The sequence below is a fragment of the Pempheris klunzingeri genome, chromosome 11 (genome assembly GCF_042242105.1).
Source record: "Pempheris klunzingeri isolate RE-2024b chromosome 11, fPemKlu1.hap1, whole genome shotgun sequence".
In the NCBI taxonomy this organism is placed as follows: domain Eukaryota; kingdom Metazoa; phylum Chordata; class Actinopteri; order Acropomatiformes; family Pempheridae; genus Pempheris; species Pempheris klunzingeri.
Window position 1 is genome coordinate 4,859,078 of NC_092022.1, and position 14,023 is coordinate 4,873,100.

At 44.1% G+C, this 14,023-nt stretch overlaps 1 protein-coding gene across 1 annotated transcript in view; it reads right to left on the minus strand.

Moving 5' to 3' along the window:
• The window catches only part of agrn (agrin), a 233,982-nt gene extending 220,305 nt beyond the window's left edge, over nt 1–13,677 (minus strand). Inside the window, exons 1-2 of the mRNA XM_070839320.1 lie at nt 13,477–13,677; nt 11,668–11,929 (exon numbers count right to left, since the gene is read on the minus strand). Of these exons, the coding sequence (XP_070695421.1) occupies nt 11,668–11,929; nt 13,477–13,677 (463 nt within the window). The remainder of the gene's footprint in view (nt 1–11,667; nt 11,930–13,476) is intronic.
• Nucleotides 13,678–14,023: the final 346 nt, after the last annotated feature.

Consider the following 14,023-nt stretch of genomic DNA (forward strand, 5'->3'; position numbering starts at 1 on the left):
GTTGCAGTTTTGTACTTTAAAAATATTAGGGGGAAATTCATCAGAGCTCTGCATAGTTGTTACTTAGTTGGAAAAGAATGTGGATTACTTGACTGATCCTCACTCTGGGAATGTGTCAAGGGTTTCTTTAAGTGGTGCGAAAACGTCTGACCCCGAGTTCACCCCTCAGACCCTACCCCGATCACACTCCCTTTGGCCTCAGGTAAAGGCTAACTGGAGGTTGACTTGTTGCCTTTCACTCTTCCCCACCGAATTGAATTGGGATGCCTGGAAACAGCATGAACCCTGCCAGAATGAGGTGAAAAAGGACCCGGGGGGATTCCAGTGGGAATTTTGTATCTGAGATCTGATCACGATCAATTGCGTGTGCACAGGGGAAGTAATGTTGGTGTTATCTGTGTTGCTCAACCTTTGAAACTCCATTAGACATTCATTTCATTTATCCGAGACAAAGCAAAAGCAAATATTTCCAAGGAGCCAATAACACACAAGACATTTCACATTTTCGCACTTAATGAACACATTGGTGCTCCTGTGCATTATGAGTAATGCTGCACTGACGACCTCAAGATGGTCAACTGCAGAGAGTCCAAAAACTTGTGGAAGCATGAATAATAATGTATATTTTGCTGTTTGACGTGAGACAAATCCACACCAACAATGAAAGTTTGTCTGTGAATAAAGTGCAACCATACACCTCCACCTCCTCCCAATCAAATCTTTGAGAAATAGAAAGGTCAAATTATCGATCGGTACAAAACGTTGCTTACGAACATAATCCACTCAATTGAGACAGATTTGCAATACATCTCCAACTCTTTCCAACTAGCTGTTGCGCTTGACTTTCAGCAGAACTCTTTGCGCTCGACAAAACTAATATCTGGCCATGAAAGATTGATGCTGATCTGTCGTCTACAAAGAAACACTGCAGTGCCCTTACAAACTGGTAGAGGTCCTGTTGAGCACAGCCTAAAAAGGAAGGTCTGATTTATCTACAATACTATTTTTCTGACAACCCGTCTAAGCAGGCCACATTGCCTGAAAATCCGGAACAGTGCAAACCCAACCACTCCACTCCAACGCCTCCATCCATCTCAAAGCTCGTATAATTTTCCAAGAGCCCTCTCAAACATGCCTGCTTCAAGAGTTCTTCCAGGGCATGCCTCTACCCACTCACAGTGCAGGGGGAAAGAAATCACCTCTCAGTAAAATTGATGTAGAAACGTCTTCTGTTGCTGCTGCTCTCATGGTCACAAGAGGATTGAGGTCATTTCAAAATGGCTGACAGCGCTGTATGGTAATAAGGGCACAGTTTCTAGGTAATACAGTACAAAGGGCATCAGGGGGACAATAAGGAGGATTTCGGAGAGAGGCTGATCTGGGCATACCTCTGGCAACAGCTCACAGTCTGTGATAGATCTTGTTCCCTCGGGCCAAGCCTCTCTGAGGCGCCATGCTTCTGCTGGAAAATGCCGAAAGCTGCCTCGTGGCACTCGCTACAAGTCTGCCTCCCTCTTTTGTGAGTCGTAGTACAGCGCAAGTGTGAAAGAGACGATACTGTTAATCTGGGCATTTTTAATTATTCTTTGAAGGCCCAGGCTTCGTGTACCTGTTATTGTGATAAAAGAGCCATTTAAAAAAGGGACATTTTACCCAAATTACAGAAAAAAATGTTTCTTATGATGTCCGACCAACAGTTTCAGTTTTAAGTGAGGAAATTTTGAGACTCTTCAGAAATGCCCGTCTCAACATAAAACAGTGGAGATGCATCCCCTCACCTCACTCCTACAACATCGTCTCTACGTCCCCCCATCTCACTTCACTTTCGTTTAACCATCACCAACCTTGTGTTTCTTCAATTCTTTTCTCCTTAATGCCTACTCTATTACATCTTTTTATCCATTTCCTTCTTCCTCTTCAATTTCCCCACTTTTTCCGGCCCCCCCCCCCATTCTCTGGTTTCTTACTTTCCATCACTCACACTCTTTAATCTTGGACTTTACACCCCCTTTCTTGCCTTTGCCCTGCTACTACTGTTGCAAGAGCTATTTTCCTCCCTTGTATGCTATACTCCATCCCTCATACAGTGAACAAAAAGGGCTCTATAGGAGATACAGGATTAAAAAAAACAAGCCAATAGACAATATTTATGGTGTCAAAGACATTCGAACTGAAGTATCAATGTCAGGCATGTATCTCTATCTGTTCTACATGCCTCAGAGCTAATAGTATTTCCATTATAGATCCTTGAATTGCTATTTATGCGTCAGCCACGACCTACTGCACGCTGATGCTATTTGCCAGTGTAATTAAATTTCTCGTTACTCATTTGCGTCAGACTGTTTGACTAACTGGTAAAAGATTCATCTCAAGTTTCTCAGGCTCCTGATAAGGTCGGTCACATAATTTTACATTATTAGACTCATAGATTTTGGCTATTGATAGCAATGAGCTCAGACCAGATTCACATCATATCAGTATCAGTTTTACATTGAGCTGTTGAATGGGAAAAATGTCATCAGTGCATTGTGAGTTGGAAAGACACAAGGTAAAGTTTGATGTCACAGTCCACTTTAAGTGCATCAAGATAGCTAATTTTTAAATAAAGAAAGGGTTTGTGCGCTCACGTAGAGCCACGACCCAAATCTCAGAATCCTTTCTGCATGAACTGATTATAAAAACCCTGCTAAGTTTATGGTTTCAGTCATTCATTATTTTGGAGAATTTCAGTGTTGAAAGCAATCACAGTGGAACAGCTAGGTCAGATATAGCAACACATACTGCATTATGTTTATATTTCAGTCTGATGGAGAGATAAAGTAAAGTCTGTGTCTATGTCTTTCTGTGTGTGTGTGTGTGTGTGTGTGTGTGTGTGTGTGTACAGATACGTGCTCAAGTTAGTGAGACATCCTCTGCCAGATATCTCTGTTTGTCTCTGAAAGCCATCACGTCCTTGCCATTGTTGGCTAAAACAACAGGGGCAGGCCGAGAGCCTCCCTCCAGCTAGACAAATCTGTCAACCTGGAGGGCAAGCAGAGAGGGGGGAGAGGGGGGGTAGGGGGAGAATTCCTGAGAGGTTTCATCTGTCAGGAAAGTTGTCATCTTTAGGATTTGCCAGAAGACACACATATCACAGATTCCATAACTCAAGAAAACAAAGGAAACTCTCACATTTCCAAAGTACTAATCTGACTTCTTGGGTTAATCCCCAGAGCTGTTAATGGATTTTTGTATTAACAGTGTCTTGTCAAATCAAAACACACCTATCTACTAAAATCAATGCCGCGGAACCACAGATGTAGACATTATTCCACTGGTTCTTATTTTCTATTATAACTCGGTGCCTACATTCCCAATAATGCACCTCACCCACCAACAGTTTTGTCGGACATTCAGGTGTGTTATACTGGTAGCGGCTCGTGCAGCCTGGAGCCACTAGCCCCAAGCAGTGGGCTACTCTCTCTGGTAAGCTCACTTCTTTGTAACTCCATACCAACAGATTTTTAAACTTGTAGTCATCAGCCCCAACTGACGCTGACTCACGTCACATCACTTTTTAACAGACTTCACACAGCTCCCTCTGGGGCCACAAAATGCTTTATACTACTTTTAAAACATATGCAATGGTACTCCCCAAAACCTGTATGCACACATCAATGTGTAAAACTGGTGGACTTTCCTTTTAAAATTCTAAAAAACAGATGCACGTTGTAATAAACCAGCATTATCCTTTAACTGACTTTAAAAATGAACTGCTGTTAGGCCTTGGTGGAGCTAAGAGAACCAGAGAGTAGCTCAGAGGCTGGTGTCAGGTCTGCACGGACTGCACCTGGTTGTTGGGACTATGACAGCTTTACAGGGCAAAGGATTCCAGTCTAATTACAGGTGGAACCGCTGTGAGGTGGAAACACTCGGAGGTGGGAGATGACAACTGTGAGAATGGAGAAGAAGGTGGTCGGGGGGGAGACGGGTGGAGCAACAAAAGACTCGAAGGAATTTTATGTGTGTTAAAGGTGAGAGCGGAGTAGGATTATAGTCGAGGAAAAACCCCGGTTTCATTGTAATGCATTAATGTATTTCACAACATTACGGATGTGTAAAATCACATGTGCGTTTTTAATCAGAGTTTTTACTGTGTTTTGTCCCGAAAACATTCAAACCAAATAACATAGTAATATAATATAGTAAAGGGGCTAAAAGTGAAACATTGTTTGGACTTTGCAGCTTCAGTTGATTTTTAATATTCAAAATCTAGTATGTTTAATTATTATTGATTATCCAGGGTAAAATATTACTATTGTAATTCAGCAATAAACCGAAGTGTTGTTATCATCACCGGTTATCCATGCTTCATTTTTAATCTAATTTCACATGTGGCCTGAGAACATCTCAAACGGTGCACTGCTCCGCTTCCTGTTGTTGGTTTACCCTCAAGTGAAATCCTAACTCTTAACTCACTGCTACTTTGTTGATTGTAAGTGATGCATAGTGACAATGTATATTTAGTTCCCTACCAACTGTGTTGGCTCCCATTAGGAGTGCCTTTTTTCCAGCAGGTTTTGCAGATTGGATATCTGTCCTCTTAAACAACCTCCTGGTCATTCTCGCTCCTGCACCAGTGAAGGCATTTTTCTTCAGTGTTGGGTCCATCAGCCATTGTTTAGCTAATGTGGCCCCTTAAAACACAAATGAAGCGAGTCGCTCTCGTGACAGCATGTGTAACTATGCTTACCTGAACTTGTTGCCGTACAGCATTTTAAGCTGGTACCCTAGGTTTGTTTTACTTAACCTAAGATATGTCAGTCACACCAGCAAATGTCTATATTTGTTTCATTTTCTTTGTTGTTCATAGAAAAATAATCTTTGCAATATCCCTTTTTTGAGACTGGGAGCAGAAACACACTGTGTAGCTAACTCTCACCAAAACTGTGACAGTCAATAGTCGATTCTGTTTATTGCTGTGTCCCTAAAATGGAGACATAAAACCCAAAATGCGACGGTCAGCAAACTGTCATAGATCAGCCCTGCCACTAAAGTACTTAAAAGAAACTTCCAAGAAAGCCAATTAAAACATGTTATAAGCCCGGTACATGTCCACACACACACACACACACACACACACACACGCGATGACAGACAGACACATGTGCAGGCCATTATCAGACTGTGAGAACGTGATTGAGGATAACACCTGAAAGGAGGAAGAACAAAATACAGATAATGGCAAACGCAGAAGGAAATGAGGAAGGCAAGCCACAAGAGAGCGGGGCGTTCATCCTGGGTTCACCATGACGACCCATCAACAGAGAGGTGGATGAGGGGGAGGAAGGGAAGTAAGGGAGACTGGGCTGTTGTCCGAGGGGCAAAATAGCACGGGAAAAGGTCGTACATCCCATGATTTGTTTGTGATTGTGGGACCCCCAACTGTCAAGTCTCCCCTGCTTCCTGTATGTGCAGCGCTGTAGATAGTGGTAATGTGTGGGATTCGACTCAAAGTTGGGTTCAGCAACACTAATGTACATGATTTGGTGCAACTAAAAGTTCTAAATTGTTGCAACAATTACCGTCAACCCGAACAATATAATTTACTTAAACCCTTTCCCTAATCATGCACACAATCCATCCTGAATTCAACCCCCACTGAACACCTTTTGGATGAACTGGAACGCAGACTGTGAGCCAGGCCTTGTCAGCCAACATCACAGAGGTCAACCTCACTAATGCTCTTGTGGCTAAATGAGAGCAAATTCCTGCAGCCACATTCCAAAATCTTGAGGAAAGTGTGCCCAAAAGAGCGAAGATTGTTATAGCAGCATGTTAGTATCAAGAGATGTTCAAACATAGCTAAAGAAAAAACAAGGATACCAGCTTTATGTAATTAGCCTCATTTCCATGCATATGGATGGTGATATGCAACAGGTGCAACAACAGGACAACAGGGTCAGTGCATCTCCAGCCCACATCCAATATGTGACAGGATGTGACTAACTTCTGAACTAGGGTCTTCCTGTTTTTGTCCAGCAATGGGCCTGAGAGAGGTTGAGTCTCACATAGTGCTAGAGGTTATGTTCAATTATCTGCTTTCTATCAAAAACAAAGGGTTTAAATTGTGTTCACCAAGCACACTAGGTGGAAGTTAAAGTTTGTCAAACTATTTGTTGAGGAAAGACTTATCAGAGAAGTCCCTTATGTATCCTACAACAAAAAGGAAGTTACAGGGCAGGAAAAAAAACATTTTTCATTTTCTTCCCTTGTTTTCTCTTGATCTGAGCCGCTGAGGAGTGACAGCTGAGCTGACCTAAATACAAATCACATTAGGCCTCCTGCTATCTCCCTGATGTCCCACCAAAACCCTTTTCTCTAAAGCTGATGTTTTTGGCGTGTTGACAGTAAGTAGCCACACTTGCCACGGCAGCTGCCCTGCTCAGAAATGCAGTCTTGGAGCAAGAATTTTGTCACGGATCCAGTTCCCCAGAGGAAGCCCAGATCTCATGCAGACTGCTGCTCTGAGCTCTTTATGTCTGGGATAGAAGAGGGAGGTTTCCGGGTCACTGTACATCCAAGTCCCTGCCCAGAGCCTCCCAGGTCAGTTCTACTTTCCTGTTCCTTAACTAAAGAAGAGCTTAACTGGGACTTTGACACGAGCTAACTTTACACCTTCTTTTCAATTTCAGGAGCTTTACAACAAAACTGTTTATCAGACTGTCATCTTTTCTATCAAATGACTTGTTCAAGGTGCTGCACAGCGTGTCTGAGTGTACACTTTGGGGATGTTAACATCTCAATGTGACAGGCATGTCACTACATGTAGGTGTCTTTCCATACAATCCATACCATCTATGATTCTTATCAGCATTAGACTGATACACTCCTGGCTCAGGCTGGGACTCAAGCCAAGGTGAACAGACTGCGGTTAAGTGGTCCGTTCCTCCTTTGCTCTCTTCCATCTTTCATGGCTTTTTCATTTCGGAGTCCTTTATCGCTATGCCAAGCAGGCTCTACACTCCCGCATTTTTAATTAAAATCTAAAATGTGCAATAACTCTAGGGACTCTGGGCTAGCTGGAAAACAGGTCCATTGGTCTTGCTTCACCCTTCAAGCCTTTGTTGCTTGTTTCATCAAAGCCTTCCATCAAGTCTTTCTATTTGTCCAATTCTGTTCACTTCACTGCATAAATGCTTTGACGAAAGCCACACAGGGTACGCAGATTTACCAAGGCTACACCTTTGGTAAAACGCTCTACAGCAAGCAAATGAACTCTCGCTCTTAGACTATAGCCTAATCCATTCAAGGAGGCTGAGAAAAATCCAATCCTTAAAGTCAGACTTCTTGACTTCCCATGACTCCCTGAAGACAAAAGGCTGCTTGTGTAGACATGGACTGGATAAAGACCCCAGTGCTTTAGTTCAGTCACCTGGGTGCGGCTTCTTAGTGTTCTCACACACTCTTTAGAGTCACAGTAAAATAAACTCCATCTCCTCTTTGGAATTACCCATAAGCCATATGCTGTCATATCTAGGATGGTCAAATAAATGGCAGGTTGTCATGTTTCACTGTGCACTAGCGATGTTCTAATCTGTCTCTAGAATTTCTTGGCAAGATTAAAACACGAGCAGGTGGTAGTTGAGTGGAACAGTTAAATTATAGGGGAGAATACTTACTGCAAGATTTCCCAAACTGTTTTTAAGCAGAGGCGGACCACCTCTCCTGAATTGAGACTGACTCAGCTAAACTCAGAGGAAACTATCACATTTGTGTGAAATAAAATGGGACAACAATCGGATGCTCCAAATCAGCTAGAAGAAGCCATTGCTTAGACCATCACATTGTAGCATGAGGCAAATTAGGATGTCAGCTCAGCTCAGATGTTTAATCCAGGAAGTAAACCTGGGCTGGCAAGTCAACGTAATCTCAACATCGTATGAGTATCTTCCAGGACTCTGAGTTACTGATTAACTGTAATTGTGAAGTGACCCCTGCATTTTTCAGTGTGTCTTTAATTGATCTTGAAACAAGGGGGTCAGCTGCCCTATGGATGATTGGCATTTACGTTATAAAAATCTGCAAGTAGACACCATGGCTAAAACCTGAAGTGTTCACTCTTCTCCATTTTGCTCTTCTATATATATATATATATATATTCTATCATTATCTCCTCACATATCAAGATGGTGAGGAGGGTGGAGGCAGCCAGGTAGGAGCTTGTGCAGGTTAGGAATTCCAGCCGACTCTGGACCTCCTCCTTGCACAAACAGTGGGAAAAAAAAGCTCAAAGTTTTCCGTGAGGCCTTCGCTCATTCAGTGAAGGAGCACTGAGAGCGAAGGGGGTGGGGGCTAAAACAGTCATCCCACATCCCACCCACCCCGGGAAGCATTCCACAGGACTGTCTGCTCGCCCATCATTAAGCAAGACCACCTGCTGGCAAATCAGGACCCCCATCATGTTCTCAGCAAGCCTGGCTAACTCCATTACCAGTGAGCCTCTGGACTGCCATACACACATATCATAAAGAGCCAGCGGTATGTTGAGCCATAAAATGCTGCTCATTTACATCCCACATGGACTTTTGATTGTCCAACCAGTGAAGCACACTGGCAGCCCTCAGTGCTACGTATTTTAATAGATGCAGCGCAAAGGGACAAAGAAACGATCTTTGATGCAGCTGTTGCATGACTGTGCACTGACTTCTGACTGGCTCATCTCTCCTCTAAAAAGAGACAGATGAAAAAAAGGGAAGGAGAGGAAGAGACGAAGACAGAAGGAAGAAATAGCCCTTTGTTGCTGTTCTTCGTCGGGGCCTTGAGGCAAAGACTCTGGCATCAAGTCATCAAGAGCTGAAACAAAAGCAGCTGATAAACAGAGCAAGAGAGATAAGGTCTCCCTGTACGCTCAACACTTCTCCATCAAGACGGCTTCCTCTCTTCTAAACCCCCCTAAACACCTCCGCCTTCTCTCTTTGTTGACATTAACACAGGAATTGGGGAAAAAAAACAAAATGGAAATGATAATAAAAGCAGCACATGCTTTTTATCTTCTTAAGTTTTTACAAAATCTGAAGAACAATTGTCCCAGTCATCCAAAACAATGACTTCAGCTTTGTTTCCAAAGATATAGCAAACGTCGATTCTGACACTTTATCCGTCGACTCTCTGCACAACTCAGTTGACTACAACAACATTTAGTTGAATGGTAGCTGGAGGACCACACAAAGGACGAGATTCAGTGCCAAAGGCCGTCTGGTTATCGGCCCCAACAAGGTGCAAATTCAACAATGGAGATGTTTTAGATTTCGAGTTGAGGAATTGCACTTTTTTGTTATTTCAATTTCTTACTTCAACCACAGACATTAGAGTAAGGGCATTGGTAAGTAAAGATAAGGCATCAGGTAACAGAAAAGGGGGCATTCTATTGCGCAAAAAGTATAGCAGGCAAGTTTTAAAGAGCTGGTCGGCACTGCAAGTGTTTACTGAGATCTTGTAAACACTCCGGGAAGGGTCGGTCTGTGGCAGATGAAAAGCCTGCAGTCAAGCGATCGCACACATGGACTGAGAGGCCCTGAAGTGCCACCGCCCAATGCGAAGAGCACAGAGGTAGAAAGGGTGTGAAACACAATGCCTGAAGTCATCCATCTTCACGCTGCACCGATCCAAACTACAACAAATATGCAACAGCAAACACAACATCCCTCACGTCCTCACATGTACAAAAAAATTCCTCCGTTTTTCCTTCATTCTACATCACTCATCTTGTGTTCCTACGTGTCTGTGTCTCTCTCAAAGCTCTTGGTGGCAAGGGGCTCACACAAAGCCTTTTTTCTTCCACCTCAGACAATGCGCCTCCCCACCTAACTCTCTGCCAGGCATTCCTGAGTCTATCCTAGCTATCGAAAATGTCAAGAATGAGGAGTAAGCATAGGAGGGTACAATGAGTGCTACGGCAGGTAGAGTCTTGTCCTGCTGCACTGACATCCCACAGTCTCCGGGGGTAGTGGTTGCACAGAACGGATAGGATCTGACTTGACTCTCTTAATTAAAACTCTGCACTAGAACAAGCCTCACAGCTCATTCTCTACCGGGTGGAGACATGCAAGCTAATTATGGGGCACAATTTCACTCCCCAATACCACAAATAAAGATTTCATGATGGGGCTAAATCTGACAATGGTCCAAGGACATTACTTGTTAGACTTAGGATTTCTTTCAGATGACTTAAAGAATGATTTCTGTCTAACTTCTGCCTGATGACTTCTTGAAGTATTTCCTTACCACCATTCCTTCGACTGTAAGGTGATATGAGAAAATCAGGTTATGCGAAGGGAACCCTCTTCAAATACAAAGCCCCGAAACAAAAAGGCCACATTCTAGACAGTTTGTCAGAGCCAAGGAACTCCCCTCTCCACAACAGGAGTCCAAAACGAAGAGAGGGGGGCTGAATAAAAAGGTTAGCAGTGCAGTGTTTCGTGCTTGGACAGACAAACAGAAGAAGTTTTATGTGTGTGCCAAATGCAACTTAACACTGCAAACAAGCGCCATCCCTTGGAACATCCTGCCACCCAGAACTGTTCAGAGGAAAGTAACCAGAATACAGACCCTGCATCTGGGAAACAGTGAAAACCTTCAGGAAGGTGATTCGTGTTCTGATTCATCTCCCCCTGGTGCTCCTGGTCGATCTAAGTGTTAGATTCAAACTTTGAACAGCTGCCAAAATTGTCAAGCACCAGTAAAAGTTAAACAGCAGCAAGCTCACTGTTCACTGGCATTAGGGCACAGGCTGCTACAGTCTCACAGTCACGGTAGATGCTGAGATTATTAGTCATGGCTGTATGGTTCGTCTCATAAGAGCCTGACAAATTACTTCTCAACCAAATAAGGACTGAGAAGAATAAAAGTGTTCAATTAACTCTTTTTATGCTGAAGTTCTGGTATGCAAATCAACAGAACAAACAACAAAAGCATTTCCGTTTGTGGGCAAGTTTGGTCCAGTCATTCAGTGCCTGCTTCTGCTGCTGCAGTCTTTGTCTCTCTGGAGTTACAGAGGAATTTTGCGTTTCTATCACAGTGAAGTTAAAAAAGTGGGAAGCAATGAATCAGTTGTAAAAAAAAAAAAAAAAAAAAAAAAAAAGTGTGGGAACTTTGTTGCCCTGTAAAGCTCCCACGTTGTGTGTTATGTGTGTGTGTAAGTGTTACTCAGTTTCACCTGTGACTTAATAAAATGGCCCAGCGATATGGTGCAAAGGTCGGGAAACGTCCCTTTAACCACTCAACCTGTGTCCTTAAGGTGTTAATCAGACACACCCACCTCAAGGCTACACTTGGAAAGGCTGGAGCTTCACCATGGCAACAAAGCTCCTAAAATGACTCAGATGTCCTTGTTTCAGGGAGTTTCAGGAAAGTTTGCCACTGCGAGCCTGAGGCTGTGTAATTTCAGCAGCCACCGGTGTATGAAATCCTTGCTGCTTTAAGTGATTTACAATTACTGCGTGTCTTCATACCACGGCGTAGATCCCACACTGAATTTTTCACTCAATATCGGTGTTACAATTTAACTCCCGTACGTGTTTATCAGTCTTTGAATTGCTTTTTTTAGACTCCCAACAACGTGTGCTGTACATTGCATCCCATAAAGGAAATCGGCCTTGTTCCATTCACAACAATGTGGCTGCTTACCTTCCACACAGTGCTCTACGTCCTCCAGGTTGCGCAGGGTAATCCTCATCAGACTTGAGTTGAGCATAAGTTCGTTCTTGTGTTCTGGGCCCACTGACTTCGAGGCAGGGTTGAGAAAGAATATGCGAGTGTCGCCTGTGGCCACCTGGTTGTCGCATATGCCGGGGTTGCCAAAGCCGCCGATCATCACCTTGTTCCCGCCATCGAGGAGAATATCGCGGTTGATGCTGGACTTCCCTTTCAAGTAGCGCCAGACTCTGACCTTTGGCCAAACGACAAAAGAAACAGCACACGTTACAGCTTTTTGGCACAACCAAAAACATACATGTTTTAATTTGGCATGTTGTTAAGAGATGTGAGGCCCGTATCCTGCTATGGGCCGTATGAATCAGGGTTTCCCTCAGCGCCTGCCCCCCCTGATGAGCATGTATGTCTCCGTGATGACTCAAAACGTTACCTGTGCTACCAAAACCTCCACTGACATTGTATGGAATAACAGTCACTCTTTATTGATCGTTTCAACTGGAATAAATCTCACAAAAATCCAGATACAGCACGCGTCGAGCCTCTTGTAAATCACTGCATGTGCAGCGCACCCATATGTTCTGCATCACAGGAAGTGCAGCGAAGGCTGTTTCATGCGCAGCCACGGTAAAGCTCGCCCCTTTCTTCTACTTGTTGGCTGCCCCGTCTCATTTCAGCACTTGGTGGTGGTTTCTGTTTCCAGAAGGGGAGCCGTGTGCCTCTAATCTACTCCACTCATTCACCAAGAGACGGGAAGCAAGTGGGCGCTGAGGAGAAGAGCAGCGGGAGCGCTGACCAAACACAACTTGTTTAGTTTGACAGATTATGGAGCGGTCTACCACAAGTTCACGACGGTCCATAAGTTAGTTTCACAATGAATGGACATGTAATGAGGATGGAGGGAGGCTGCTTCCTGACTGAATATGTGCTTATTTGAGGAGCGCTGGATGTTTTTGTCAGCATGTGCGATGATGTGGTCTTTTAATCAGAGATATATAAGTCCCTGCGACACAAAGATGATTTACAGTTTCAGTTCTATCACACATAGGTTTCTGATGACACTGTAAAGCATATCTACACATCTGTATGGCTTTGGGCACACCTTGCAGCACTTGTCAGTATTCTTTCCTATGACAAAAAAATCATGTTATTGTCTCTTACAGTCTTATAAATCTTGACCAAAACAATCACTGGAATAGTTTGGGAGTTTCCATGGTACCTCACAGTGATCTTATTGCAATTTATTGTCTTTTTTTTTTGGCAGGATTTCTCAGCAACACCACCGAACAAAGCATGACTCACAATACCATGTAATGCCACTGGCAAATGAAAGTTGCCTGTTTTCAACATTTAGGACTAGAAATCAAGCGAGAGCTGCAGCCAGGGGCCGGTGAGGGGCCAGTCTCCAAGTGCAGCATGTTTGGGATGATTACATGGTCGGTTAGGCCTCCCTTGTAGCTATGTAATTGGTAAGTGGAAATAAAAAACACCATCTATCTATTTCTGAAGGCAAAGTGGATTTACTGTCAGTGTCCGTGGAACTGCTGCCAAATGATTCTGGATGGATGAGTTTGTAAAATGCTTTTCAGGCAAGCTGTTGATGCCTTGGACAGAGTTGGAACACAAAGTGGGTGACAATGGCTTCCATCAGAAACACGAGGGAAGAGGTATTAAGTGATATTGTGACTTGTGCTGGTCCCCACACAGACCCTGTTGGGAGCTGCCGTGCGAGAAACAGGTGTCTGCGTCCTCGAACCAATGGAAACCATACATGAAAACACTTACCTTGCAAGAATAGGTATTGTGCACCGGGTCCATGTTAATTATTTCGTCCACGGTGCCGGTCAGAACTATGTTGGCCTCCTCCTCTCTGTCCTCCAAGTCTTTCTCCGGGCAACTTGCGGCGCAACGCTGCCACAGAGCCACGAGCAGCCCCGCCAGGAGCAGCGCTGTCCGGCCGGCTCGAAGTGTCCGCTGGGAACCCATGACCAACACACGGATGTAACCCGAAAAGTAAACTTTCCTACTGATTTGTTGTTTGTTTGTTTTTTTTTACCTCAACAAACTCTTTGGACTGCGTTTTAAAAGCGCCCCGAGCCTCCTTTTCACAACTTCCCTACGGACTAACCAGTGTCTCTTTCACTCTGCAGCCGTGTTCCCCGCATCTGCAGCCCGGGTTAGAAATCCCTCTCTGCCGCCGCCGGCTGGGAGAGCAGGAGAGGAAGAGAGGAAGGAGGAGGAAGGAGGAGGAAGGGCCAGGGATCTCTCTCTCTCTCTCTCTCTCTCTCTCTCTCTCTCCAGGAATGCAACTGCACTTCTCTCTCCCCCTCTC